The sequence below is a fragment of the Scardinius erythrophthalmus genome (assembly GCF_964197995.2).
Source record: "Scardinius erythrophthalmus genome assembly, chromosome: 4".
Taxonomy (NCBI): Eukaryota; Metazoa; Chordata; class Actinopteri; order Cypriniformes; family Leuciscidae; genus Scardinius; species Scardinius erythrophthalmus.
In genome coordinates this window covers 32,595,665-32,622,973 of record NC_138224.1, presented here as the reverse complement: position 1 = coordinate 32,622,973, position 27,309 = coordinate 32,595,665, and the positions used below count along the sequence as shown (strand labels likewise).

General features: G+C 36.9%; 2 protein-coding genes across 2 annotated transcripts; both read left to right on the top strand.

The window, feature by feature from the left end:
• The first annotated feature begins 455 nt into the window (after positions 1–455).
• Positions 456–13,490, top strand: LOC308689361 (uncharacterized protein). Its single transcript, XM_081363009.1, has 3 exons — positions 456–523; positions 4,133–4,276; positions 9,523–13,490. Exons 2-3 carry the CDS (start codon positions 4,192–4,194, stop codon positions 11,118–11,120), a joined length of 1,683 nt encoding a protein of 560 aa, XP_081219135.1. The 5' UTR covers positions 456–523; positions 4,133–4,191; the 3' UTR covers positions 11,121–13,490.
• Positions 13,491–20,848: 7,358 nt separating this feature from the next.
• Positions 20,849–26,008, top strand: LOC308689878 (uncharacterized protein). The gene is made up of 3 exons (XM_081363957.1): positions 20,849–21,027; positions 23,511–23,667; positions 25,149–26,008. Exons 2-3 carry the CDS (start codon positions 23,583–23,585, stop codon positions 25,928–25,930), a joined length of 867 nt encoding a protein of 288 aa, XP_081220083.1. The 5' UTR covers positions 20,849–21,027; positions 23,511–23,582; the 3' UTR covers positions 25,931–26,008.
• Positions 26,009–27,309: the final 1,301 nt, after the last annotated feature.

Sequence of the window (27,309 nt, the reverse complement as noted above, 5' to 3'; positions counted from 1 at the left end):
TGATGTTTGAGAGTGTAGAGAGTTTAGATTCAACACCCTTTTTTAATTATCTATCAGTTTATGGCTTTAAAAAAAAGACCCAAATAATGTCAATAAATGTTGAAAGATTATGAAGGTATAATGAAAATAAATCTTGAATTTTTTTAATTTTATACCTAATTTCAGGCATTTTTAGACTCAAATGAACTTTATTTGATTATGTGTTTTAAAATGAGAAAATACTTATTCAATACTGACACAAGTATGAAATCTGCTTTATAAATTTGTACACTCTTTTAAACGTTTTTTTTTCATTATCACATTTTTCACTATTTGCATTTTAATCTTATTTATAGCTGGAATACACTGGTTTCTTTTAGACAAAATTTCGGTCATCTCTTTTATTATTTGTATATACATTTCTATGCACTCTTGCGATTTTAGACAAAACAGCGTGAGAACAGGACTTTTATTTTGGTGTTGTGATGTGACATCATAAGGCTGCGCCGCGCTCCTGCATCTGTTGTGATTCGACTGTAAAAAGGTTTGTGTTTAAAGCATTTAGTGTTTAAGCCGATAGAAACCGTTCAATCGACTTTAAAGATTGATTAATGTTTATTATTAAATGACACATTGTAATGCTTTATCTAACATGTATTTAAAGCGCATCCACAAACGAGTAACACAAAAGGTGCGTCTCATTTCTCTCCTTTTATCGTGAATCGGTTTATGATAAACACGAATTCGGTCCCTGGCGAGTAGTGATGGAGAAACTGAGCTTTTAAAACTCAAATGATTGATTCGAATCGTTTGAATCACCGCAGCTGTTCAAAACAGTGTAAATGCAACAGAAACACAAACGTGTAATGAAAATTTAAACCAACCAATAGAAGGGTCATTTCTAGGATTCGGTAATATTTCAACTTGGATTTTATTTTTATTTTTTAAACTACATATAATTCATTTTCTACCTAAGGCATTAAAGACCTTTTTTATTTTTTGTGTTGGTCATTTACATGTCAGGTGGTAATAAGCAACAATGCTTTCATTTTTAATTGTCTTCCCTATTTTTACCAAAAAATATGAACGTGACAAGGTTGAGAATAGTGTGACGGGGTTGAAGACTGTAACCGGTTTGAAGGGAGGCATTGCCTTTGTTTGTTTTTATATTTAAAAATATATACATATCAGCCTATTTGCATGCACAACACTGCCTTTCTGCTGCTGATGTGGCTGCCATTTCTGACAGAGGATGCTTGTCAATGTTTAAGTGGACACATTACATCAAATATTCTACTTATAACAAAATCATGAGTTTTCGTGATTTTGGTAAGTATATCTTCATTGAAATCATGACTATTATAATTTTTTTTTATTATTATTAAAATTATTCATAAATTAAGTGAAAAACTTGACCTTGTCCTTGACCTGAAACAATGAGAAATATACAGATATGTGACAGGGTTAAGGTTTTTTGCACAACATGGCCACTGCTCCTTGTGTAGTGTAAGAGAATAGACCATATATGGCAGCAATTAAATAAGTACATTATATTTACTCATGGATTAAAATAAAATTATGAAAAATAAACATTTTCCATCTTAATGTGATGGGGTTGAATTGTTACGCTTGACAGTATCCTCCATTGACTATAATAGGCCTCAACAATATTAATAAAAAGTATGATACAATATTATGCAACACTGTTAAAAAGACCTGAATGATGTCATTTCTGGTAAAGGATGTCACATATGGGTGGAGTCTAAATTATAATAGGCAGAGAATAGTGTGACGGTTGAGTTCAGATTGAGGGACATCACTTTATAGTCTGTTTTTAATAAAATATCTTCCTTTTTATATATATTTCACAACAAAGTAACACAAATGAATACAATATTGGCAAAAAAAATTGACACTGCACATTTTGTTATTTTTTTTTTAAAGTACAAATTCAGTGAAGTGCCTCAGGGATATGACAAAATGCTTAGTGTACAATAAAAATAGGACAGTATGATAAAAATATATATATATATTTTTATATATTATTATTCATTATAATGGACATACTAAAGTATTGTGATAAGCTTTTAATTTTGGTTAACCATTACTTTAAAAAGTCTGGGGGACTAAAATATGACCGAATCCCTGGAATGACCCAGAACAGGTTTTCATGAAAGTGCAGGAAAACGAGGAAGAAGTTGGCTAATTCCGTACAGACTACAGAAGCCTGAAAACAGAAGTCATTGAAAACATAGGCCTATCTGTTCTCCAAGAAACCAAAATCTAAATTAGCATAATCAGGAGCCATGGTAGCCCTGTAATCTGTAAATAATACCGGTTTTCAAATAGGAAATAATTTTTAGTGAGTACCATTTCAGTGATAAAATAAGTTGTAAGGCAATCGTCCTCAACACGCAAATCAAGAAATGTTCTAGAGCCAATAGACATTCATGGTGTGGAATATTTGTATAGCGAGGTTACATCCATAGTTACCAGTAGTACATCTTGCTGGACATTTTGTATCGTTGTTAAACATTGCAGCTTGGGAGGGATGTGACTAAAGGTCTCAGAACAAAATCAACTAAATTTGAGAGTGGTTCACCAAGACTATTGTTTCCTGCTACTAGTGTTGTCACGATACTAGAATTTCTAACTTCGATACAATACCTTAAAAAATACCGATATTCGATACCATTTTCGATACCACGGAGAAAAAAACTGCCACAAATATTAAGGGGGTATTTTTTTTATTTAAAGCTAAATATAACAAGTCTAGAACATGACAATGAGGTATATTTTACATGAACAAGTGAGAGTGCACTTGTTCAAAAGCACAAATGCTGGTTAATACATTAACGTTATTTGATGAACAGATTTAAACGCAAACGTGTGTGCATCACTGGTTCGACATCAAGTCAAGTCACCTTTATTTATATAGTGCTTTTAACAATACAGATTGTGTCAAAGCACTTTACAGTATCAAATTGGAGGATAGAGTGTCAGTAATGTATAATAATAAGATTAAACATTCAATTTTCAGTTAAAGGCATTTCATTATTGAATTCAGAGATGTCATTGTCTAGCTCAGTTTAGTTTAATTAGTATGTGTAATCAAATTGATGATAATCGCTAATGAAGGCAAGTGGCAGAATTAAATACTTATTTTTTGAATAAAGTTAAATTAGCACAAGTTAATTTACATTTGACCACAGTTAAAATATTTACTTGTCTAAGATTCCTCAGTCAGATTATATTAACTTCAAGAATTACGGTGAAAAAACAAGACAACACACACTCATATCAACAACAATACTAGGCCATCATGTTTAATGTTTCAGAAATGTTAAAATGATAAGAGTTACCAACCTCTCTAAATTCTTTATATAGATCCGGGTGTCGGTATTTCAGGTGCTTTGCTATATTAGAGGTGTTAGCACTGCTCTGTATCATCTCTTGCATATGGCTTGCTTGTGTCCTTCGGCTTTCCATGTTCATTTGCTTCATATCCAAAATATTTCCTGATAGCACTCCTGCTGTGTTCTTTATCAACCAAAGCCGGTCGCGGGGGCGCAGCACTCGCCATCTTTCCATTCACTTCACTTTTTCTATTTAACCAGAGCGAATGAGACGAGTGCGCATGTGGTGTTTGTCAACGCGCCTTTGGAGAGAAGTGAAAGTGACAGTTAGGCTAGTATCGGTCTATCGATACTTCGGGAAATGAGTATTGGTACCGTTCAGATATTTCAGTTTTTTGTCAACACTACCTGCTACTATAGGCCGTCCTGGTGGATTAACCAAACTCTTATTTACCTTGAGTGGAATATAAAAGACTGGCCTACCTGGAGAATGATTAAACAGATATTGCATCTCTTTATCAGAAATCAGTAGATGAGCATGTGCTTCCTGAAGAAACAACTCAATCTCACTGGAACTGAGCAGTAGCATCTGAGGTCAATTAAATGTGATCTACAAATCATTAGATACCAAATAAAAATACCTAATACCTAAATAGGATTTTATTAATTTACTTTTATTAATTTGAAGTGCTAGTTTTAGTTGAACTACTGAACTAGGCCTAGAGCTGATTGAGAAACACACAGAGATTTAGTGTGGATTTATTTTTCTTTCTGTTAATTATTCTCATCTTAAACAGGACAAACACACAGAACAACTCCTGGTGAAGCGACAGATCCACATGACACTATTATAAAGATGGCATTTATTAAAGAGGAGAGTGAAGATATGAAGATTGATGAAACATTCAGAGTGAAACAAGAAGATACTGAGGAGCAAACAGGTTGGTCTCATATTCTCACATCTGATCTCAGTCATTTAAATTGTGTTCTAGTAGATCTCATGTTCTGAGAAAATGTTTGCTTGAAAAATGATCGATGCGCAGATGGTTTTAGCAACATAAACAGTATAATGACAGACACTGAAGGACTTGCTCTGTAATTGTAAGGTCTATTGGCGGTTTGAATAAGTCCGATGACACAGTACTGTACAGCCTCTGCTGGTGCTGTTGGTGTGGTGTGCAAACAGACAGAAGCCTAATGAGAACCCTTTTCGTGGTCTTCACAATATTATGAAAAATACCATTGAATTTGAAGAATAGAATTAGAAGAAAACAGTCAGATATGCACGTTTTATTTCTAAAATGTTTTGTCAGTGATGCGTTGAGTCAGACAATTATTTACAGTGCAAAAAAAAGGCCTATCTGTTTCCATTAAAATACATAAACATCCTAAAATATGTTCACCTCAGCTGAAATTGCATAAAGTTGATGTTTAAAACTATTAAAAATACAATTTGAACTGTTTTCTGAAAACTTTCTCTGAACAGTATTTTATACAATTTGATTTATTCTAAAACAAGATAAGGATACTCAATGTTTTTCTTTTTAACAGTGTGACGTCACAAATGACATTAATGGTCATGTGTATAGTCATATTTTCCAACGTTACAATCGATCGTGCTAAGGGTTAACTGCGATCACATGCGGTGATGATGCTTCTTACTTATTTTTCGGAGAAACGGGGCAGATATTTCAACCAACAGCTGAGGCATTTAAGTGGCATCGAAATGAGACTCCAAAATCGGCATTTTGATTCGGTCCGGTTACTTGGGTATCGGTTCCATATCGGTGTCCGGTGTCAGTACCCAACCCTAGTCTAGACTATTTTGTATTGATTATAGTAAAGATTTTAGAAATAACACCTCTCAAAGATGTAAGAAGGTCTAATACAGGGGTGCCCAACCCTGCTCCTGCCGATTGACTGTCCTGCAGAGTTCATCTCCAACCCTAATCAAACACACCTGCCTTTAATGTTCATGTGATCCTGAAGACCTTAGTTGGTTGCTTCAGGTGTGTTTGATTAGGGTTGGAGATAAACTCTGCAGGACAGTCGATCGGCAGGAGCAGGGTTGGGCACCCCTGGTCTAATATATCATCTAGTATATGTTTTATTGTTGTTTGAAAGTTCGAAAACTGCTTAAGAATAAAGTTCCGTATTTGAAAGTATAAAAATAGATAGGAGCTGGGTAGGTAACATTTTTCTTGAAGTTGCGTTAAGGATGCAGAATTGTTATGTATGTATAGTTCAATCAATTCAATTGTAGATAGGCCATGTTCCTTCCAAATGTTAAAAGCCCCATCCATCAAAGACGGTGGAAATGATATTGCAAAAAACATGTGCTGTAATACAAGGGTCTTTAAGGTCTAATGCTAAACGTAATTGAGACCAAATCCTTAATGAATGTTTAACAAACTGTTTTGTGTTTAAAGGGAATTGGTACACATTGTGAGGATGTTAAAGTTGCTGGAGTACAAGAGGCAGCTTCCAATAGTTTCCACTGAGACTTCTTTAATTGCAAATCCTGCTGCACCCAATATAACAGATTCCTAATGTTTGCTGCCTAATAATAGGTTTGAAAATTTGGCAGAGCCAGGCCACCCAAACACTTTGGTTTTATAAGATGACTTTGATTAATTCGTTTTGACTTATTCTATATGAAAGAAGAAATAGTCCGTTGCAAACCTGTGAAAAAGGATTTTGGAATAAATATAGGAAGACATTCATTTTCATGATATTCACCTCTCCTATCAAAGAAAGGGGGAGACATTTTCAGGACACAAAGAGAGACTTAACATAATTGTAAAGAGGACTAATTTTGGCTTTGAACAGGTCAGAGTATTTATGGGTCACCTGAATCCCCAGGTATTTAAAATGATTTCTGACAACCTTGAATTGAAAATTTGAATATGAAATCTGAAGGGAAGATGAGTTCAATGGGAACATTTCACTTTTACAAAAAATTAGTTTGTATCCTGAGAAACTAAAAATATCTAGAATAGAAAAAAAATGAGGAATTTAAAGGAGAACTCCGGTCAATTTTAACATTGAGCTCATTTTTTTGTACATTTGGAGTGTTGTCAATACAGAGAACAACGACAAAAATCGGTGTTGCCTACACCGAGTTATTCTATTTTTAAAATTTGCACCCTGTTGACTTCAATGGGGCAAGTACTAAACCTGCTTTTAGCCTCTTAACATCCTTGATGTGTCATTACAAGTGCACAGAAAATGTGAGTGATTCCTTCTAAATGAACACGAGTGAATCTGACTGCAGTAGATGTGAAAGATATGTATAAAAATGATGTTATCTAAGCCAGCGCAAATACCTGTGTTTACATCCTGTTTTCGGTTGAAGTCCAAAGTAGTCGATTGCCGAGTTCACGCGCATAGGTTTAGTTACCAATGATCACGCGCGTGAACTCGGCAAACGATTACTTTGGTCTTCAACCGAAAACAGGATGTAAACACAGGTATTTGCGCTGGCTTAAATAACATAATTTTTATGCAAGAGGCTAAAAGCAGGTTTAGTACTTGCCCCATTGAAGTCAACAGGGTGCAAATTTTAAAAATAGAATAACTCGGTGTAGGCAACACCGATTTTTGTCGTTGTTCTCTGTATTGACAGCACTCCAAATGTACAAAAAAATGAGCTCAATGTTAAAATTGACCGGAGTTCTCCTTTAAGTAAGAGAGCTAGACAAAAAAAGAAGGTCATCTGCATAAAGAAACCTTATGCACGTATGATACCACAGACTTGTGCACTGGACCGCAGGGCAAGTGCAAGGGGTTCAATGGCTATGGCAAATAACAATGGGAAAAGGGGACAACCCTGTCTTGTGCCCCGTTGTAGTTCGAAATACTCTGAAAGAACATTATTAGTACGTACAGAAGCTTTAGGGACCGCATATAACATTTTAATCCAAGAGATAAATGTAGGACCAAATCCGAATTTTCCTAAGACCTGAAAAAGACAGTTCAATTCAACACGGTCAAACTCCTTTTCAGCGTTAAGTGACAGTACAACCTCTGGATTGTTTGAATGGGAAGAATACAATAATATTAAAAAGGCACCTAATATTAGAAAAAGAATATCTATCCCGAATAAAGCCAGTTTGGTCAGGTGAAATAATTCGACTCATAGAGTTTTCAAGACAGATAGATAAAAGTTTTGCTAAGATCTTAGTGGATTCTTATCTTTCTTTCGAAGCAACAAAATAGTCGCTTGATAGAGACTTGCAAGCAAATAACCATTCTGAAGACTTTCAAAAAAAAAAAAAAAAAAAGTAAAATTGCACACAAAAACAATTTGTTGGACAAGAAATAAAGAGATTGTGTTGTATGTTCCCACCAGTCCTGAGATCTCTCTCGCACACAATAACTGGGTAATGATGGCCCTTTTCTTCGTCCTCCACCTCAAAATCATGGTGATGTTTGGCGAACTTCGCATGTATATCGCAAAGCTTGCATCAAGCATATTTTTCGTTCGTCCATCTGTGCAAGAACCCCCTTTAAGCATGCGCAATGTTTCAGATAGTATGTCAAGTGTAAACACATGAATTGGATATGGGTCACAATAGAAAAAAACATATAAATGGACTGTCAAAAAAATAGGATATAGGCAACAAATCAGAATTGGGCATCAAGACCGGCAGTGTAAACGAGGCCTAAGAGCTCGCCAAGTCAGTCTTTTTCTGTCGCAGAGCTTTAGACATGGAGGCGTGAAGTTGTAACTTATGTAGAAAGTAAATATAATTAGTTTTTAGAGCTCCCGATCTTGCGCCTTCACATGGCAGACGCTAAACCGGAAGACCACACTCATATCACTTTCATATCGTACTGTTTTAAATTATAGAGGATAAAAACATCCTCGTGTCATAAATTTATATTTATTTACCTAGCTGGCTAACATGTTTCCATCAATTTCACACATTTTAGTTTGGCAATAGTTCAACTAGTAAAATGTGTTCAAGTTTGTTTAACAATAACACGTTAACTACTGTAAGTGTTCAAGCTGAGGCAAGTAGTTTATTCTCAATGTTCTTCTGGTGTCGCTGAGTTTGTTCATCTTTGAAATGTGTTTCAGAAAGAAGTTCACAAAGACTGAGACTTCTGCTTTCGCAGAGATCACACCCTGATTGTTTTCTTTATTTTACAAAAACACAAAGTTTTGTTGTTATTTTGAGTGTACACAAATAAAAACTATACTTTTGTAAAGTTTTTTACACTTCACAGTTTTGGAGTATTTATGACAATTTTTTTTTAGTATTTTAAGCTCTTTTTGCCATTTTCAGGAAAAATGCAAGTGATCGTGCCGGCGCCTCCACTGATCCTGTATAATAATAACGTTAAATTATTATTGACAATTGCTTGCTCAGCGATTAATTGTTAGCATCCCTAATTGAGTTCAGTCTGTAATTAACTATATCTCCTGGGGCAAATTGCTTTTTTTAAATAAAGCATTTAACTGCCAGCCTAAATGTTTTTGGGACATGTCCTAAAGAAAGTTCAAAGTTAGCAGTTTTGTGTAGAGCAGCGGTTCTCAACTGTGGCCCTCAAGGTCCCCTTTTCTGCAGAGTTTAGCTCCAATCTTGATAAAACTCTTCTGCCTTTAGCTTTCAGAATCCCTGACAACTTTCAAAAGTCAGCTGAACACCCATCTCTTCCGTGAGCACTTACCCTAAAAGCACTTAACCCTTAAAAAAAAAATCAAAAAAAAAATCTCCTTTTTCCTTTAAATCCTCGCTTATCAGGCTTATGCTACTCTGAACAATGCCTGAACTTCGTATTCTGAGCACTTCTTGCGTTGTTTCTTGCCTCTTCACAATGACTCGATTAATTTAGTCCTAATTTGTAAGTCGCTTTGGAAAAAAGCATCTGCTATATGTAAATGTAAACATTAACAAGACTTTGATTAGCATGAGGTGTGTTTTATTAGGGTTAGAGCTAAACTCTGCAGGAAAGGGGGTTTCAAGGGCCAGAGTTGAGAACTTCAGAAACGTCTGGCAGGTGTATTGAGGGCAAGTAGGACACATGCCCTCCAGAGCAGGTTTGAACACCTTTGGTATAGGATCTAGAATACGTAGTACGTGTTGTTGGTTTTGATGCATTACATATCTAAATGTTTTGATGTCTGTTGTATTGTGCCATTAAACAGGTTTACTTTTATTTGTTTGTTTTTCCACCTTAGACCTAATGGCTATGAAAGAGGAGAAAGAAGTACTCGATGAAATTGAAGAGAAAGATCAATATGAGAATCTTCATGATCAATATGAGAATCTCGATGATTTCATAACTGGAGAAAAATCTTTTAGTTGTTCACAGACTGAAAAGACGTCCACACGAAGAAAAGCCCAAAAGACAGGAACTAGAAGATATTTCACTTGCTTTCGGTTTGGAAAGAATTTCAATCAACAAGGAAACCTTAAAGTCCACATGAGAATTCACAGTGGAGAGAAGCCTTTCACCTGCCAACAATGTGGAAAAAGTTTCACTCAAAAAGGGAACTTTAACAGGCACATGAGAATTCACACTGGAGAAAAACCTTTCACATGCCAACAGTGTGGAGACAGTTTTGCTCAACATGGAAACCTTAAAGTTCACATGAGATTGCACACTGGAGAGAACCCTTACACATGTCATCAGTGTGGAAAGAGATTTGCTCAACATGGAAACCTTAAAGTCCACATGAGAATTCACACTGGGGAGACCCCTTTCACCTGCCAACAGTGTGGAAAAAGTTTCACTCGTAAAATAAGTCTTGACAGGCACATAAGAATTCACACTGGAGAAAAGCCTCACACATGTCCTCATTGTGGTGCAAGTTTCACTCTAAAAGGAAACTTTATCAGGCACATGAGAATTCACACAGGAGAAAAGCCTTTCACATGCCAACAGTGTGGAGACAGTTTTACTCAACATGGAAACCTTAACATTCACATGAGAATTCACACTGGAGAGAGTCCTTATATATGTCCTCAATGTGGAAAGAGATTTGCTCAACATGGAAACCTTACTGTCCACATGAAAATTCACACCGGGGAGACTCCTTTTACGTGCCCACAGTGTGGAAAAAGTTTCACTCGTAAAATAAGTCTTGTCAGGCACATAAGAATTCACACGGGAGAAAAGCCTTACACATGCCCTCAGTGTGGAAAAAGTTTCCATCAACATGGAAACCTTACAGTACACATGAGAGTTCACACTAGAAAGTGTCCCTTCACCTGCCAACAGTGTGGACAAAGTTTCAATCATAAAGGAAGCCTTAACAGGCACATGAGAATTCACACTGGAGAAAAGCCTTACACATGCCAGCAGTGTGGAGAGAGTTTTTCTCAACGTGTACCCCTTAAAGTCCACATGAGAATTCACACTGGAGAGAACCCTTACAAATGCCGACAGTGTGGAGAGAGTTTTGCTCAACGAGGAAACCTTAAAGTCCATATGAGAGTACACAATGGAGAGAGTCCCTTCACCTGCCAACAGTGTGGAAGAAGTTTCAACAGAAAAGGACACCTTAATTACCACATGAGAATTCACACTGGGGAGAAGCCTTATACATGCCAACAGTGTGGAAAAAGTTTCACTCATAAAGGAAGCCTTAACTGGCACATGAAAATACACAATGGAGAAAAGCCTTTCACCTGCCAACAAAGTGTGGAAGAAGTTTCATTTAAAAAGGAAACTTTAACTGGCACATTAGATTTCACACCAGATAATTTAAGCCTTACAGCTGCCAACAGTGTTGAGAGAGTTTTACTCAACGTGGAAACCTTAGAGACCACATGATAATTCACAAGAAATAGAACCATTTCATATGCCCTCAGTGTGGAATAAGTTTTTATCAAATAAAATAAATAAATTCCTTAACAGGCACTTAAAATAGATCTCTCTTGAGTGAATCATAATGTGGTACTTAGCAGTGATGCGCGGGTTGATCCGAAATGAGCGGGTGCCTGCGGTCACCCGCGGTTACGAGTCATCCAAAAATATTTTTAATGATATTCGGGTCGCGGTCGGTCGGGTCGTTTGAAATAAAGATGCCAATTAAACCTTTGTAATTGATATAGTTCTAGACACAATTTTCTATGAATACGTTTTAAATTTAATTTACACTTTATTGGCTGAATAACTGGCGCGAAGATGACGCACGAGCTCAGTCTGCAGGTAGAGATGGAGGCGGCAAGAGAAAAGGTGAAGACTGGGGAGTGGAAGCTCCGCAAATACACAAGAGCAAAGTGTGGGAGACATTTGCCGAAATAATGAAAGATGATGACCAAAGTGCTGGCTTTGTCATGTGTAGGCTACTTCTTGCGATGCTATTTACACATTTGATAACCACTAAACTGGCACGACCAACCAGGCACGGCGCCAGGATTCCAGTTTTGGATAAGCCAGACCAATTGTGGGTGGGCCTTAAATTAAAAACGTTAAATAAAAATAAAATTAAATAAACGTTATCCAATCACTGCTTAACCTAATAAAAAAATATTGACTAATATAGCCTACTGTTATATTATCTGTGCGTATACATAATATAGATTTTAATAGATTGATGCTCTTTAAATATTGTGTTGCATTGTAAAAGTAAATCCGCGATCGCTCTCCATGGTTCTGACCAAAGAAGAGAGCTTTGGAATCTCCATTATGCATATACCTGGGCTGCATTTTCCGATAACATTGTCTCTTAGCGCGCTGCGATAACTTAACTAAAGGTATACTACCACTAAAGGTATATCATTGCTAGGCGTCTTCAGGGCTATCATCCACTCGTGAGGCAGAGGCGCTGGGGCCCTCCAAGCAACGGCGCTGTTTTTGGTAAAACATGATTTTGACGACTTCATTAAGTTTTGTTTTATAGAAAACTCTTTTTAAAAGATTTTCGTTTTGTATAAATTGTATCTTAATTTTGATCAATGTTTTATCAATCAATTGCCCGTATTTATTAAATAAGAAGCAAATATATAGCAGGCAAAATAAGGCGCCGGTACGCGATCACTGCATGTGAACTGGAGGGCGCCGAAACTCAACTTGTGCCTCACAGATTTGATAAATATAGGCTATATATTACAGAAAGCTTGAAATGTCTACTTTTAAACGAAAATATTCAAACCAAAATAAATAGGCTATACTCTCTGATTATGTAGGCTAATCCATATGAAATGTGCATTTCTCTCTGGCGTTCATGGCGAGTCCGCAATTTCCGCATTGTCAACTTCATCTTTGCACAGAAAACACCAGTTTATTACTAAACAATTAAATGTCTCCTTGCTAATTTAGACACATTCATAATCATTACTTTAACCGGTTCTTTGTGGCAAGCTTTAAGCGTGCGGTCATTACGCTTATTCCTGTAGGCTAGCCTTTAAGTAATTAATTTAATATAAAGGGGCGATTTGTCCACGAATGGCTTAAATGAACAACTAGTCGACTAGAAAAAAAAATAGTCGGAGGCAGCCCTTATTCCACATATTTTCGAACCAGCAGGCCATTCTGGGTTGGGCGAGCGACCATGAGCAGAGCGGAATATTCAGAAATGCGCTCTCCACTCACGAGCTCTGATCGGAACAAACCCGAACCTCGCTGTCTGCTGAACTTGCGCAGAAACATCAAAATAGACATAGCCAGCTTTTTAAAATTGTTTTTAAAACTAAACATTTAGACTATTTTAGTACAAATTATGAGCTTATATTGACGATTTTTAATAATTCTTAACAAAATTATAATATTAAGTTATATTAAGACGCTACGATGAGCATTATAGCTACTTTAAAAAAAAATGCGGGTCAGGAAGCGGGTCGGGTACAATATTTTCTTTTTCGTTTTTTGCGGTCCGAGTTGCGGGCGGGTTAGTTGAAAACGTCGGTCGGGTGCGGTTTGTTTATACATTGACCCGCGCATCACAGGTACTTAGAGATCCTTTTTGGTTAAAACATTTTATATGTCATCAGTTTGGAACGAGTTTTCATTTTGCAACATCGAGGCTGGTATTGAACTGAATTGGATCAACATTAAACCGATTCTAACTTAAAACATTGATGTCTTGTATAGAAATGAATTAATTTCCATAGTTAATTCTTCCCTTTTTCTTCTTTATCTCTGTGAACCTGCTTTGATGCAATCCATATTGTAGAAAGCTCTGAAGAAATAAAGGTGACTTGACATAAGAGTTCACACTGGAGAGAGTTATTTTACCAGTTCTCAAGACCTTGATATATTCAGTTCTTTTTCATTCTTCTCTTAGGGGTAAAAAGAAGTTGGAAATACCTGAGCAGGCCACTCATGCGACTGGGAGTTGCATTTAGATGAATATGTAAATATGCGCACCAAGTAGTCCCTTAATCCGCACTGTACCACCGAAGGGCATTTGTTTCTTTTATATAAATTATTCTATTAATCTTCAGAAGTGATATACCATTTTAAAGATGATAACATTAAGATTCAATCTCAGAAGTTGGTTATTCAATCAATACCTTATTATGCAAGTAATACTTTGAAGCAGGTTTTTGGACAAGAGCCGTTCCCCCAGTTTCACAGACAAGGCTTAGGTCTCGTCCCAGACTAAAATGCATGTTTGAGATGTTTTAACTGAAAGTATAGTGAAAGTATAACATATTTTATATCTTAAAATATGTCAGTGCCATTGTTTTGTCTCAAGATGCACATCATCAATGTTTTTTTTCTAAGGCATGTTTATAAAAGCTGCTTGAATGTCTTAATTGAACCAAGGCCTAATCCTAGCTTAATCTAAGCCCTGTCTGTAAAACACCCTAATCTTTTAGCACAGGGGTTATTAATACTTTTCCTGGAGATCTACCTACGGATTTCAGATTAAGGGTATGTTTACATGACAATGATGTACTAAAAACAGATGACAAGGTTGTCAAAGCAATCATCGTTCTCACGGATCTGCAAATATGACTAAAAAAGCTGTATTATGCATGCCAGGCCAGTAGTTGGCGATATCACTCTGTAAAGAGAAACTCCACACCTTTAGACTGAGCACTAATGCGCATGACACCACCGTTTTTACAAATTTACGTTTTGTTTTTTTACATGGAGACTGTAAAGGCATAGTTTGTAGAACCTTGCACTTTGAAATCCATTTTCAAAAGCTAAAAAGTTTTCCATTTTTAGTTGAAAATGGTGACGTGTAAACGGCCCCTAAACTCTGCTCCACCACATCTTTCTGTAATTATCAAGTGCTCCTGAAGATCATAATGAGCTTTTTCAGTTGTTTTTCAGGGTTGGAGCTGAACTTTGCAGGATGGTACATCTCCAGGGACAGGATTTGGTGTCCCTGTTTTAATGTCTCTGCAATCAGATTATTTTAAACCGCGGCCTTCGAAGAGTGTAGCCTTCGAATTGGGACGCACCTATAGTTTTAGAGCTGAACCTTGACTAATCGGGGCCCAAGTCAGGAAGAAGACAGACTGCCTAAACTGACCATCTGCTAGCTGTCTTACATCACAGAAGTCAGATAAACCAATGGATGAATGATCCTCCAATAAAATATGTGGCTGCAGATAACAGAAGGTTTCCGATGGGTGTTCTTCTGACTATGGGCTGACTTTGCCATTTCCTGTTGTAACTACACTTGGGGCAAAGCTGGTTGAATACCACATATCGACCCATCTGGTGTAGCTGCACATCAGACTTTGACTTGCAAATTGGACATGTGGCAAAAAGCCCACACAGGTAGGTTCCTCCAACTTAAACTCCAGGTGAGGTCTTTTGGGTTTCAGGTGTTGGAACGTTACTCTGAACTGTTCAATGTGAGTGTCTCACCTTGTGGTTTTGTTGTACACCCAGATACATCCTCCCTTGGTGCCATTCCTGATGACAAAGTTTATGACCCTAAGGTTTTCTGTCAATGCCTGTTTTCATTGCCCTAGTTTGCTTTACGCCCTTGAGCCTGTCCAGGTGTCTCCCCTAGCACATGAGAAACCTCATAAAATAAGCTAGCGGTCACTATAGGCTTGCACAGTTCCTTCCACATTGAACACTGATTACTCCTTTATTATAGCTGCCCATTCCTGTGTGGCACTTAGGCTCTCAAACTACAGGTGGGATGAAGTGCAAGCTCTTTGGAAAATATAGAACCATCAGTAGGGAGTTTTGGGAACACAGGAGCATCTGGGTGTTCCATGTTGTTCTTTGGTCATAAGAGGAGGGCATAGTTGGCAGTGTTGGGGAGTAACGGAATACATGTACCAGCGTTACGTATTCAGAATACAAATTATGAGTAACTGTATTCCGTTACAGTTACAATTTAAATAGTTGGTATTTAGAATACAGTTACATTGTTGAAATCAATGGATTACATGAGGATACTTGTTTCACAATCTCTAAATAAAGTTTATTCAGTCTCTAAATAAATGAAGGCAACTCCATGCATTTCCCAGAAGCCCCAGTATGAAAACGAAAAAAATGCACGGTTTGCGTGAACAGTCACATGGAGTCGGAAGAGGAGCAGCGGGAGCTAGAGGTAGAGATGGAGCCGAAACAACAGAGCCAGGGCAAGAATGCGTCTCTATCTTGGAAATTTAAACAGTATTTTACATTAAAGAAAGAGGGAGAACGAAATATAACTGTGCAGTGCAACCTCTGCTTACCAGCAACCAGCCTCCTTTCAGCGTCCAAAGACTCCACCTCCAACCTGAAGAAGCATCTTAAAGTAAGTAATTTTTTTTAAATTAGCCAGGTTTAGTCATCTGCTGTAGTTTTACTGGTCACCTTGCTATTTTATAGTTCAGGTTATATATCAGGTAGCTACCAGGGCTGTAACGATATGCGATATGATATGAAACCGAAATCATGATGACACTCAGATCCACAAACATGTTGCGGTGTGAGAAGGCAGAACTGTCTAGATCCAATGCTACCACATCTTTAAATTACTAATACTATAATTATAAAATCCGTAGGCCTACACCACAAAACTAGTTGAGGATAAATTCTTTAAAATTGGGCAATTCCAGCATTATGGGCGTGACATTTGCAGTCAAAACCTGAAATATAAATTCTCAGAAAATGCATTTAATACCAATATATTGAAACGTCTATGTATATATCCATACTCCCTTAATAAAGGTGTCCAGATATTAGAAAAATATCGGTCTACACATGCGTTTTATATTTAATATGAGGGAAATAAACATGCGTGACAAAAAAACTTTAACTTTTAGGTAGCAAAATATTTTAATAGCCTACTTCTGTGAATTACACTGCGCAAACCAAAAGTATTCAAAGTATCCCACCGGATGAAGAAGGGTTGGCTCTCCACAGAACATGAAATATTCATTTTATTTTATTTTTCGTGTTCGCATTTATGAGGAAAAAACAATGTTACGGACGTGATGGTTCTCCGACGTGACCGCTCTGAAAGCAGCACTAAAAGACTGCTTTACTTTCACAGAGGCCTCAAACAGAAAACAGAAAGCACAAAGCCTTTCTTTAAAGTGAATTTCGTTTTGTATTAATTGTATCTTGATTTGAATCAATGTTTCATCAACACATTTCCTGGATTTAATAAATAAGTAAATGGCATACTCATACCACTTGGCTAGCAAAATGTGTTCAGGATAGTGCTAAAACAATTTCACTGTTATTAATTTGTGCTCTTTCTGTCTTTCTTTATTTTAGAGGAAGCATTCCAGTGTCTTGCATAGAGCAGAAATGGCATCAGATGATGGTGGTGAACAAAGTGCCATGCCCACCCCACCTCCTCTCAAACAAGCAACACTCAGCAGCACCTCAGCAATCACCCAAAGTAAACTCCTTGGTTCTTGAGTTCATAATTGCAGATGTGCAGCCCTTTTCCTTAGTGGAGAATGCCTCATTCCGTGAGATGATTGCAGGAATTAGTGGGGGTAGGACACCCATGTGCAGAAAAACATTGATGTAGCTCATTGAAAGGGGATCTCAAAATATGAAGGAGGCAATTACTGAAACTCTTCAGGATGTTCAAACCGTGTGCACAACAGCAGATATATGGACGGCTCATCATAGGAGTTTCATGGGAATCACGTGTCATTGGATTGAGCCAGAGACATTAGATTGAAAGTCTGCTGCGTTGGCATGTGAAAGGATAAGGGGCCGCCACACCTATGATGTCATTGCTGCCAAAGTTAGTCAGATTTATGCAGAATTCCAGATCCAAGACAAAGTCAGTGCCACAGTCACTGACAATGGTAGCAATTTCGTTAAGGCATTCAATGAATATGGAGGGTGTGAAATGGATGATGAGATGGATAGCACAGATGATGTGCAGTTTGCTGATGTCTCTGCAGTTCTTCAGGAAGAGGAAGAGGAGCTAAACTTTTTTTTTTGCCACCTCACCATCGATGTGCCGCGCATACTTTGAATCTTGTTGCCACGACTGATCTTGACAAAGCTGCCTCACAGGGTGTTTCTCAAAAATTATACAGAAGTGAAATGTCTAAATGTGCTGCAATCTGGAATAAGGCTCATCGCTCATCAGACTGCTGATGCAATTGAGGAAATTGCCCAAATGAGATGTTTGGTACCTTCAGTGACTAGGTGGAGCTCAGAGTATCATGCAATCGAGAAGTTGAGTCGTCTCACTGAGAGTCAGCTCAATGGAATTTGTGACCAACTGAAATTGGCCAAACTGCACCATCAAGAGACAATGTTTCTAAAAGAGTACACAGCCATTCTGAAACCTCTTGCCTACTCAATCAACCTGCTCCAGGGAGAAAAGAATTGTTACTTTAGATACATAGTTCTCACCATTCTCAGCCTAAATGCCAAGTTAGCAGTAAAGTTGACCCAAGTGCAGTTCTCAACTCACATCCTCTCAGCTGTTATAAAAGCTATTGACACTCGATTTGGGCAGGTGTTGGCCTCCCATGAGGCAAGGATGGCGGCTTCCACCATCCCAAAGTTTTGACTGTGGTGGCTTGCTGATGAAGAGAGGGGAGCCATGAAAACAGCAATGGTCCAAGAGTCTCGTCTTATTCATAAAGAGCCTTCTGAGGATGCCGGCACCACTGGAAATGCCACAGTTGGAGGTGATCCAGAAGATGATGAAAACTTCTTCACTTTTGAGACAACACAGATGACAAGTTCATCAGCGGAGGAAGAGGTGCAGAGGTATCTCCAGGATCCAGACAAGTCAACCAAAACATATTGGTCTTTAGGTTCACAGGCATTCAATGCATGTAAATTGGCAATCTCATTGTTGTAAAACCAATGGTCTTTTTTTCACCTGACATTCATATAAAATCAACACCTTACATGCCTACTGCAAAAGTTAGAAAAAACGTTTTTCACCCTATGTTATGTTCAACTTTGACATTTTGGATAGGTTTTTGCTGCTAGCCTTTGTTGTTACATTACCAAGAAGTAATGTTGGTTTTTCAATATAACATTGTTTCATGAGGGTAAAATGATATTTGGTGCCATAGTTTAAAAAAATAATATTATTTTGCCATCATCACATTCAGTTTGAGTTTCTGTTTTATTATTAGCGTGTCATTCTTAAAAGAAAGAACATTAATGTGAATATAGTCAGCTGTAACAATCTTGACATTTTTTATGGAAGGTTTACAGAAACAGAATATTTTATTTGTCTATTTTCACACTTTTAACAGCTGAGTAAATAAAGAAACTGGAAAAGGAAAATTGGTCAATTCTTCTCTTTTTTTTTAACCAAGCAAAACATCTTTTGCATTAACATACCCTTATAGTCTTTATTCCTCTACAGCAAATTTAAAAATATTGTACTTTCAGGGAGACTTGGGCCTAACACATTCAGCCAGTTGGAACAAAAACACACCAGAACTGTTTAGTAAGCAGGATTTGGCCGCATTCCTACACTTATAAAAAGCAATTCAATGTGGAAGTATTCCAAGTATTCAGAATATGTTACTTAGATTGAGTAACGTAACGGAATACGTTACAAATTACATTTTTGGGCATGTATTCTGTAACGGAATACATTTTGAAAGTATCCTTCCCAACACTGATAGTGCCAAATCTGGAGTCCACCAAAGACAAGGGCATCATGTAACGAGCCCAGCTTGCTAATGTACACATCTAAAAATGCGCTCTTGGCATCCCAGGAGCCCTGCAGTATGATAAAAAAGTTTACTGTTTATGTAAAATTTTAAGAAAGCCGGCCCCCACCTCCTCCATCTACTCTGGTTTTGGGAAATGAATAACTTTGTGGAGGATGGTCATCATTTCCTCCACGACATTGTGGACGGTCCTGCAAACAGTTGCAAGTGGCATGTTGAAGGTGTCTGAAGTGACCCTGTAGGACGCTCCACAGGCAAGCCAGTAAACTGACCAGCACTTCAACTTAATGGCACCATCCATGGGCTTTTGGACGGGGCAACATCTGGACCAGCATGTTGATGCTGTTTCTGGAGAGCCTGAAGGCTGGTTTTAAATTTTCTCCAGAAAAAAACTTATCCAGGCACCTGGTCATTGATCAGGGAAAGGGACTTTGTTCCTGTAAAAAAACAATAATTTTCGGATGTTTTTAACATTGTTTATTTCATATTTATTGCTTATTTAATAATTTTTACAGTAAATTTATTTAACTGTATTCTAAATTTATTTTAAATTTATAAGTCTGCCAGAATTACATTTTCCTCCAACTGTTAATAGTGCATTATGTAAGAATGACATGGTTAAAATGGGTACTGCAGTCCAAATTCAAAATATCGGAGATCATTGTTTCCCCCGCCAGATTCCACCTTATACGCGACGTGTGGGTTGCCAGTTTGAGGACACGCAACAGGATTGAGCGCAATTGACAAAAATTGTCATATTATTAAAGACTACATTGCATCAGTTTAGATTTTTTTTTATGTTTTGGAAACTTCTGACTCAACTAACTTGTCTTCAACGGATCCTTAGATCTCACGGTGTGTGAGTTAATGAAAGAGAGAGAGAAAAATAAATTCATAAAACCAGTTGATTTTTTTTGTGCATACAAAATGGTATTATATAATTGTTAATAAATTAGGTAAATAAAAATATATTAATGAAGCCACTTACAAAATTGTGCTGCAATTTATAACTTCACACTCACTTGATATTGACCTATGACATCCTAAAACTTTATCTTTGTTTTCTGTATGTACATTTCTTTCCAGTTACATTTTTCATGCACTATACAGGACTTTTATTTTGGTCTGGTGGTGTGATGTCATAAGGCTGCGCCACACTCCAGTGTCTGTGATTTGGCTGAAGAAAGGTTTGTTTTAAGCATTTAAAGGGTTTAAATCAACACAAAGCATTCAGTCTATTTTACAGTTTTACAAGGGATGTAAAATAAATTAAATATGGTAAGAGTTCATACGTTTACATTAGTTAACAAGAACTAAGAATGAACAATACTTCTACAACATTTATTAATCTTAGTTACTGTTAGTTTCAACATTTACTAATACATTATTAAAATCATTTATTTGTTAACATTAGTTAATGCATTGTGAACTAACATGACCAAACAATGAACAACTGTATTTTTACAAACATTAAAGGTACCGTATGTAGGATTGTGGACAAAACTGGTACTGCAATCACTTTAAAAATACTGTAGAGCCGTGTATCCCCTCCCCCTCCCCCCTGACTCGAGGTTGCCAGATAAGCTGCAGGATTCAGCAGAAACGTAGGCTGCTTCAATGAGCTTCCAATGGCAAGTGATGACGAGACGTACACAGTAAGTTTTTTTTTTCTGTTAATTGTGTTTATGCTTTATGAGAGATATTTTGATGAGTAATTACTTATTTTAAAAAATTACTAATTGTTGAGGTGCTGGGGCCATAATAGCTGAAGAGATAAGCGTTTTTGATTTGATATTTAATTTGATTTGATTTCTTTATTTTGAACATATAAATACAATTACAATTAAAAAAAAATCTGAGAAAAAAAAAAGGATAATAGTAAAAGAAAACAAAAAAACATATAGACTTAAACAACAAAATAATACTTCCTTAATTTTCAATACGAAAAAAAAACCTTGATTTACAAGTGCTAAAGTTTTTGTCATATTATAGGCTAAAAACAGAATAAACATTTGCCACAGAAATTATAACACGGGACAAATTCAATATCACCAATGGCTATCACAGGGTTGTTTTCAGTCCCATCAGAAAATATTGTTAGAGTAACTAAATTACATTAGCAATGGTCATACAGGTCAACTTGCAGCATGTGTAACTTAGTCCACGATATACGTGAAGAACGAATGACGAATATTTTTTTCAGAGGTAAAGTTAGGCTTGTCTCAATTACGTTTCAAATTGCCATAATGGTCGTGCTAATGTTTTCATCAGCGTCTCAGCATAATGACAGAGAAACGGGCTCCTATAATGCATTGCAAATGCATACGTCCATGTGAGCTAACGTTACGTTGCTTGAACACGCATAACTTTGTTCGACTGTCATGAATATATGAAATGTCCATTGACATCCAGTACAAGTTAGCCAAGCATAGATGAATCTTACCTGTCTAGGAGAAAATTAGCAACGTTGGCGTCTGTGTTCAAATTCTTCTCCGTTTTCAGCCGTCTCCATCTTTCAAAAGCATCTCCTATACAAATTCTGGTTTTATTTCGGACTTTGTCACAACGAATTTCTGAATTATAACGAGGTCTTTTTGATTTAGTAACGTTAGACATTTTTATCCGACTAGAGTTAGGGTAGGTTAGGTTAGAGCAAAGCTGGCAACCCGGATCCCGAAACACTACTGACTTCGTGATTGGTAGATAGGTGGAGGGAGGCGCTCAGGCCAAAACACAAAATGACAACATCAACATCAGTTGAGGGCTGCAAGTCCACTTTTTAAATGACAATATCCTAGCCATACTACTGTTGTCAGTGATATAAGTATTTGAAATGAACATGATTTCTTAATGTCTAGTGACACATCAGGGCAATTTTATGATTAATTGAAATAGATTTCTTACATACAGCTCCTTTAACAAAGATTAATAAATACAGTAGTAAATGTATTGCTCATTGTTAGTTCATGATAGTTAATACATTAACTAATGTTAACAAATGAGACCTTATTGTAAAGTGTTACCAATATTATTGAATGTAACATTGTAATGCATTAATCAAACATAAGTAAGCACATGAGTAACAGAAAAGGTGTGTGTCATTTCTCTCCCTGTATCATGAATCAGTTTATTGTTTCCCACCGCTTGCTAACGACACACGCTGGTCAAAACAAATGACAACTTTTACAAATCAAATGTTTTCATGAATGGCTAATCGATTAAACATGATCCACAAATCATTAAATACCATATATGTGACCCTGGATCACAAAACCAGTCACATGGGTCAATTTTCTGAAATTGAGATATATACATTATCTGAAAGCTGAATAAATAAGCTTTCCATTGATGCATGGTTTGTTAGGATAGGACAATATTTGGCCGAGATACAACTATTTGAACATCTGGAATCTGAGGGTGCAAAAAATATTATGTTTTATATATTTACGGTAGGAAATGTACTAAATATCTTCATGGATCATGATCTTTACTTAATATGCTACTGATTTTTGGCATAAAATAAAAATCTATAATTTTGACCCATACAATGTATTGTTGGCTATTGCCACAACTATACCCGTGCGACTTGTGACTGCTTTTGTGGTTCAGAGTCACATATAAGTCATAAGTACCTAAAAAGGAACTTTCAAAATAAATGCTGTTCTTTTATTAATTTGTAGTGCTAGGTTTGTGTGTGTTTTTCTTTTTTTTTTTTTTTTTTGGATAATTAGGCCATTTAAATGGATAGTCCACCAAAAAATGAAAATTCTGTCATTTACTCACCCTCATGTCGTACCAAACCTGTAAACCCTTTGTTCATCTTCGGAACACAAATGAAGACATTTTTGATTAAATCTGAGGGATTTCTGTCTCTCCATTGGGAGCAATGCAATTTACACATTCATGGTCCAGAATGATAGGAAAGACATCAATCAAGTAATCCATGTGACTTTGGAATCACATGAGGGTAAGTACTTAATGACAGAATTTTCAATTTTGTGTGAACTAATCCTTTAACTCTCATTCTGACTGACTCCCTAACTAGTGCGCTGACTACTAAACTAGGAGCTAATTGAGCGCACCCAGAGAATTTCATGTGGATTTCTTTTTCTTTCTTAATTATTCTCATCCTAAACAGGACATATTGTCCAAACACACAGAAAAACTCCGGGTGAAGCGACTGAGATCCACGTAAAACACTATTATAAAGATGGCGTTTATTAAAGAGGAGAGTGAAGACATGAAGATTGAAGAAGTCTTCAGTGTGAAACAAGAAGAAACTGAGGAACAAACAGGTTTGTTTTATTTTCAAAGCTGAACTCAGTCATTTGATCCTTATTAAAATGTGCAGCCCTACAGAAATGAATGAAATCTTTTGAAGAATGTCAAATAAGTGTGTGTAACATTACTAATTAAAGTGGTTTTATTTGACATGGAGCGGGTCGCCTCATGTGTACAGACACGTTGAGATCACATGACCAGACAAAAGGTATGTTCGACTTGAAGTGGCGCTGTGCAGACCGATCTTAAAGTGAGAGGGATTGGAGTATGCGCATGCTTTTTAATCGCTCTTGCTGTACTTTGATGTCATTCACCGATTGGTCTGCACAGCACTTCAAGTAGAACAAACCTAAATAATAATGCTGCCTTTAAGTGAACCTGAGAAGATCCTACTTACAAATGGGCATTCATTTTTATGACATTTAATAATCAGTCACACAAAGTAATAACTTTACACAAAGTTAAAATCATGCTAGTGCTTGTCCACAAATGCCAACATGCTTTTAGTTCTATGTTGCCCAAGAGGGGACATGGACCGATGGGGACCAAATATGCCCTGGAAATCAATTTAAGGGGGGCAAATATTACAAATATGTTTAAGTAAGAGCTGATAGAACACTGATGAAAATATTTCTTCAGAATAAATTACATTTACAACAACAAGTACAAATAAATATTATTTACAGACAAGTAACTTTTTTACTTGGACAAGTGAATGACCCTGGTTGTAGCAATGATCAGATCCCAAAAACTTTATTAGGTACAGTTTCTGTACTACGATGGGGTTAAAATCTTAACTGAATTTGTACATTTGTTACTCCCAGTCAGTTTCTTTAAAATACAGTCCTGGCTTTTGGGCTTCATAATGCTCCGGCAACTTTCCAACACCTTATGAACACTGTTCTAACAGGAATTTCCCTCTGTGAACTATATCTAGATGGCATTGTGTATTCCTCAAGTTGGGCAGATCATTTAAAAACTCTGTGTTATGTTTATGTTGTCTAAGTAATGCTTGGTGCCAGTTCGGTAAGTCCACTGTTACATATCTGTGGAAGCAGGTGGTACAGGGCCTAATTCATCCCATCGTTTCCCACCCCCCAAACCTAATGGAAACTCCTGGATATGGTGGGATATTGTCATAGGTGCTGCCATAATTTGTCTGATGATGTTGTTCTGCCTTTAACCTGCTTTACAAATACAGATATATTTTGTGGGCTCTGATGTATGTCAGAAAGCATTTGGCTTTTGTGTTGCATTCCAGGTCTGTTTGCACTTGTTTTCTTATTGCTCTTTTGATGCATTACATAGAAATCATTACATAGAAAAATCCATGAGATTAACTTTTGCTCAGTTGGAGGGCTAGTTGGAGCTAAACTCTGTAGGACAGGATCTAGCATATATGTTGTTGTTTTATATATCTAAATGTTTTGTTGTCTGTTTCTTTGTGCGATTAAAATGGGGTTGACTTATTTTGTGTGTTTTTTTTTCACCTTAGACCTAATGGCACTGAAAGAGGAGAGGGAAGAACTCAATGCACTGAAATGGGAGAGGGAAGAACTCAATGCAGAGAAAGATCAATATGAGAATATTCATGATTTTATTCCTGGAGAAAAATCTTTTAAATGCTCACAGACTGAAAAGACTTTCACACGAAAAAAAGCTCAAAAGACAGGAACTATAAGTTATTTTACTTGCATTCAGTGTGGAACCAGTTTTAATCAACAAGGAAACCTTAAAGGACACATGAAAATTCACACTGGAGAGAAACCTTTCACCTGCCAACAGTGTGGAAAAAGTTTCAACAGAAAAGGAAACCTTAATTACCACATGAGAGTTCACACTAGAGAGAGCCCTTTCACCTGCAAACAGTGTGGAATAAGTTTCACTCATAAAGGAAGCCTTAACAGGCACATGAGAATTCACACTGGAGAAAAGCCTTACAAATGCCACCAGTGTGAAGGGAGTTTTGCTCGACATGGAAACCTTAAAGTCCACATGAGAATTCACACGGGAGAAAAGCCTTACACATGCAAACATTGTGGAAAGAGTTTTGATCATCATGGAAACCTTAAGGTCCACATGAGAGTTCACACTGGAGAGAAGCCTTACACATGCCAACAGTGTGGAAAGAGTTTCGAACAACATGGAAACCTTAAAGTCCACATGAGAGTTCACACTGGAGAAAAGCCTTACACATGCTCTCAGTGTGGAAAGAGTTTCACTCAAAAAGGACACCTTGAAGTCCACATGAGGATTCACTCGAGAAAGAACAATTAAATGTCATTAGTGTGTAACAAGTTTTAGTTCCCAGGTCTAGGGTCCAGGAGAATAACATAAATAAAGTCTTTACACTTGACTTGTGGTATTCTTTCTTTATTATTGTTTTAAAAAAAAAAAATATTAAAGCAGTGATTAAAGCATATTCGAAGGCATTGTCTGGAGTCTGTTTAGTTAATGCTGTGCAGTAGGTTAGTGGAACACTAGAGACCTTATTCCCAAGTGATAAGGTATGTCCAAATTCGGAGGCTGCGTCCTTTTGATAGCCGATTGCGTCATAGCGGCGCGACAAGGTTGTCCCAATTCAAAGCTGCACCCTTCGAAGGCCGATTGCATAATTGCGGTGCGACGAAGGCTACCCCGATTCAAAAGCGACTTCAAATCACCCTTCGTTTCCCCTTAAAATGAAGGATACATCAAAAGGATCCTTCATGGCCTACCCTACCCCATAATTCATTGCGCGCTGGTGGCGACAGGATTTTTATTTAAAAAAATATGGCGGGTGAGAGTTTTGTGGCGGCCGGCAAATTCACATATAAATGTAAGTATAGTGTTTTAATATATTCAAATAGCTAGCGAAACAAGAGTTAAAAGCCACATGTTTTTCTTTCTTAAAAACTTGAACTTAACTCCGTTACCACTGCATGGCTTCATTTGTCAGGTGGTTTGAGGCAAAACTTGTGTTAATATTTAGTTTTATTTTATGGAGCAAGGAACAGCAGCTCAATTTATTAAAATGCGGTCGGAAAATGACCATATATTTATGGGGGAAAAAAACTCAGCCAGCGTGGTTTGGAGGTAAGACAACAACCTATTTGTTATATTTGCACTAGTCTCACTTGTGTTTTAGAACAAATACCCCTCTCCCTATACAAAGCCCACAACAATAAACAATCCTGCTGTGTCATATTTTGCAGTGTTAACATTGTACTAATGTTAAGATTGCACCCATGTATTAATATTTTTCATAAGTACCTTTTTCTGCTGTTTTAGGACAATTCTGGAGAAAATGGGTATGCTGAGGAAGGTATCTCCCATACAACTTTAAAAAAAAGTAAGGCCGGCGACACACTGGCTGCGTGGCGTGAGCGTTTTTATTTCGGCTCCCATGTTAAAAGGTTAGAGCTTGCACACTGCCTGCGCGGCTCGTGCATGCTAGAAATAGAACCGACGCCTATTTTTTACACAACACGCAAGCGTGTTGGAAGTGTTTCCAGGCAAAATAGAAGAGGAAAATATGTTTATATGTTATTTTGACACGAATACATATTAATAAATGACATTTTGATGTTTGAAAGTCTCTAGGTTTTGACATAAATTCAGATATAAATGCAATTAAAAAAAAAATTAAAAAAAGTAATTTTCAAATATTGCACCTG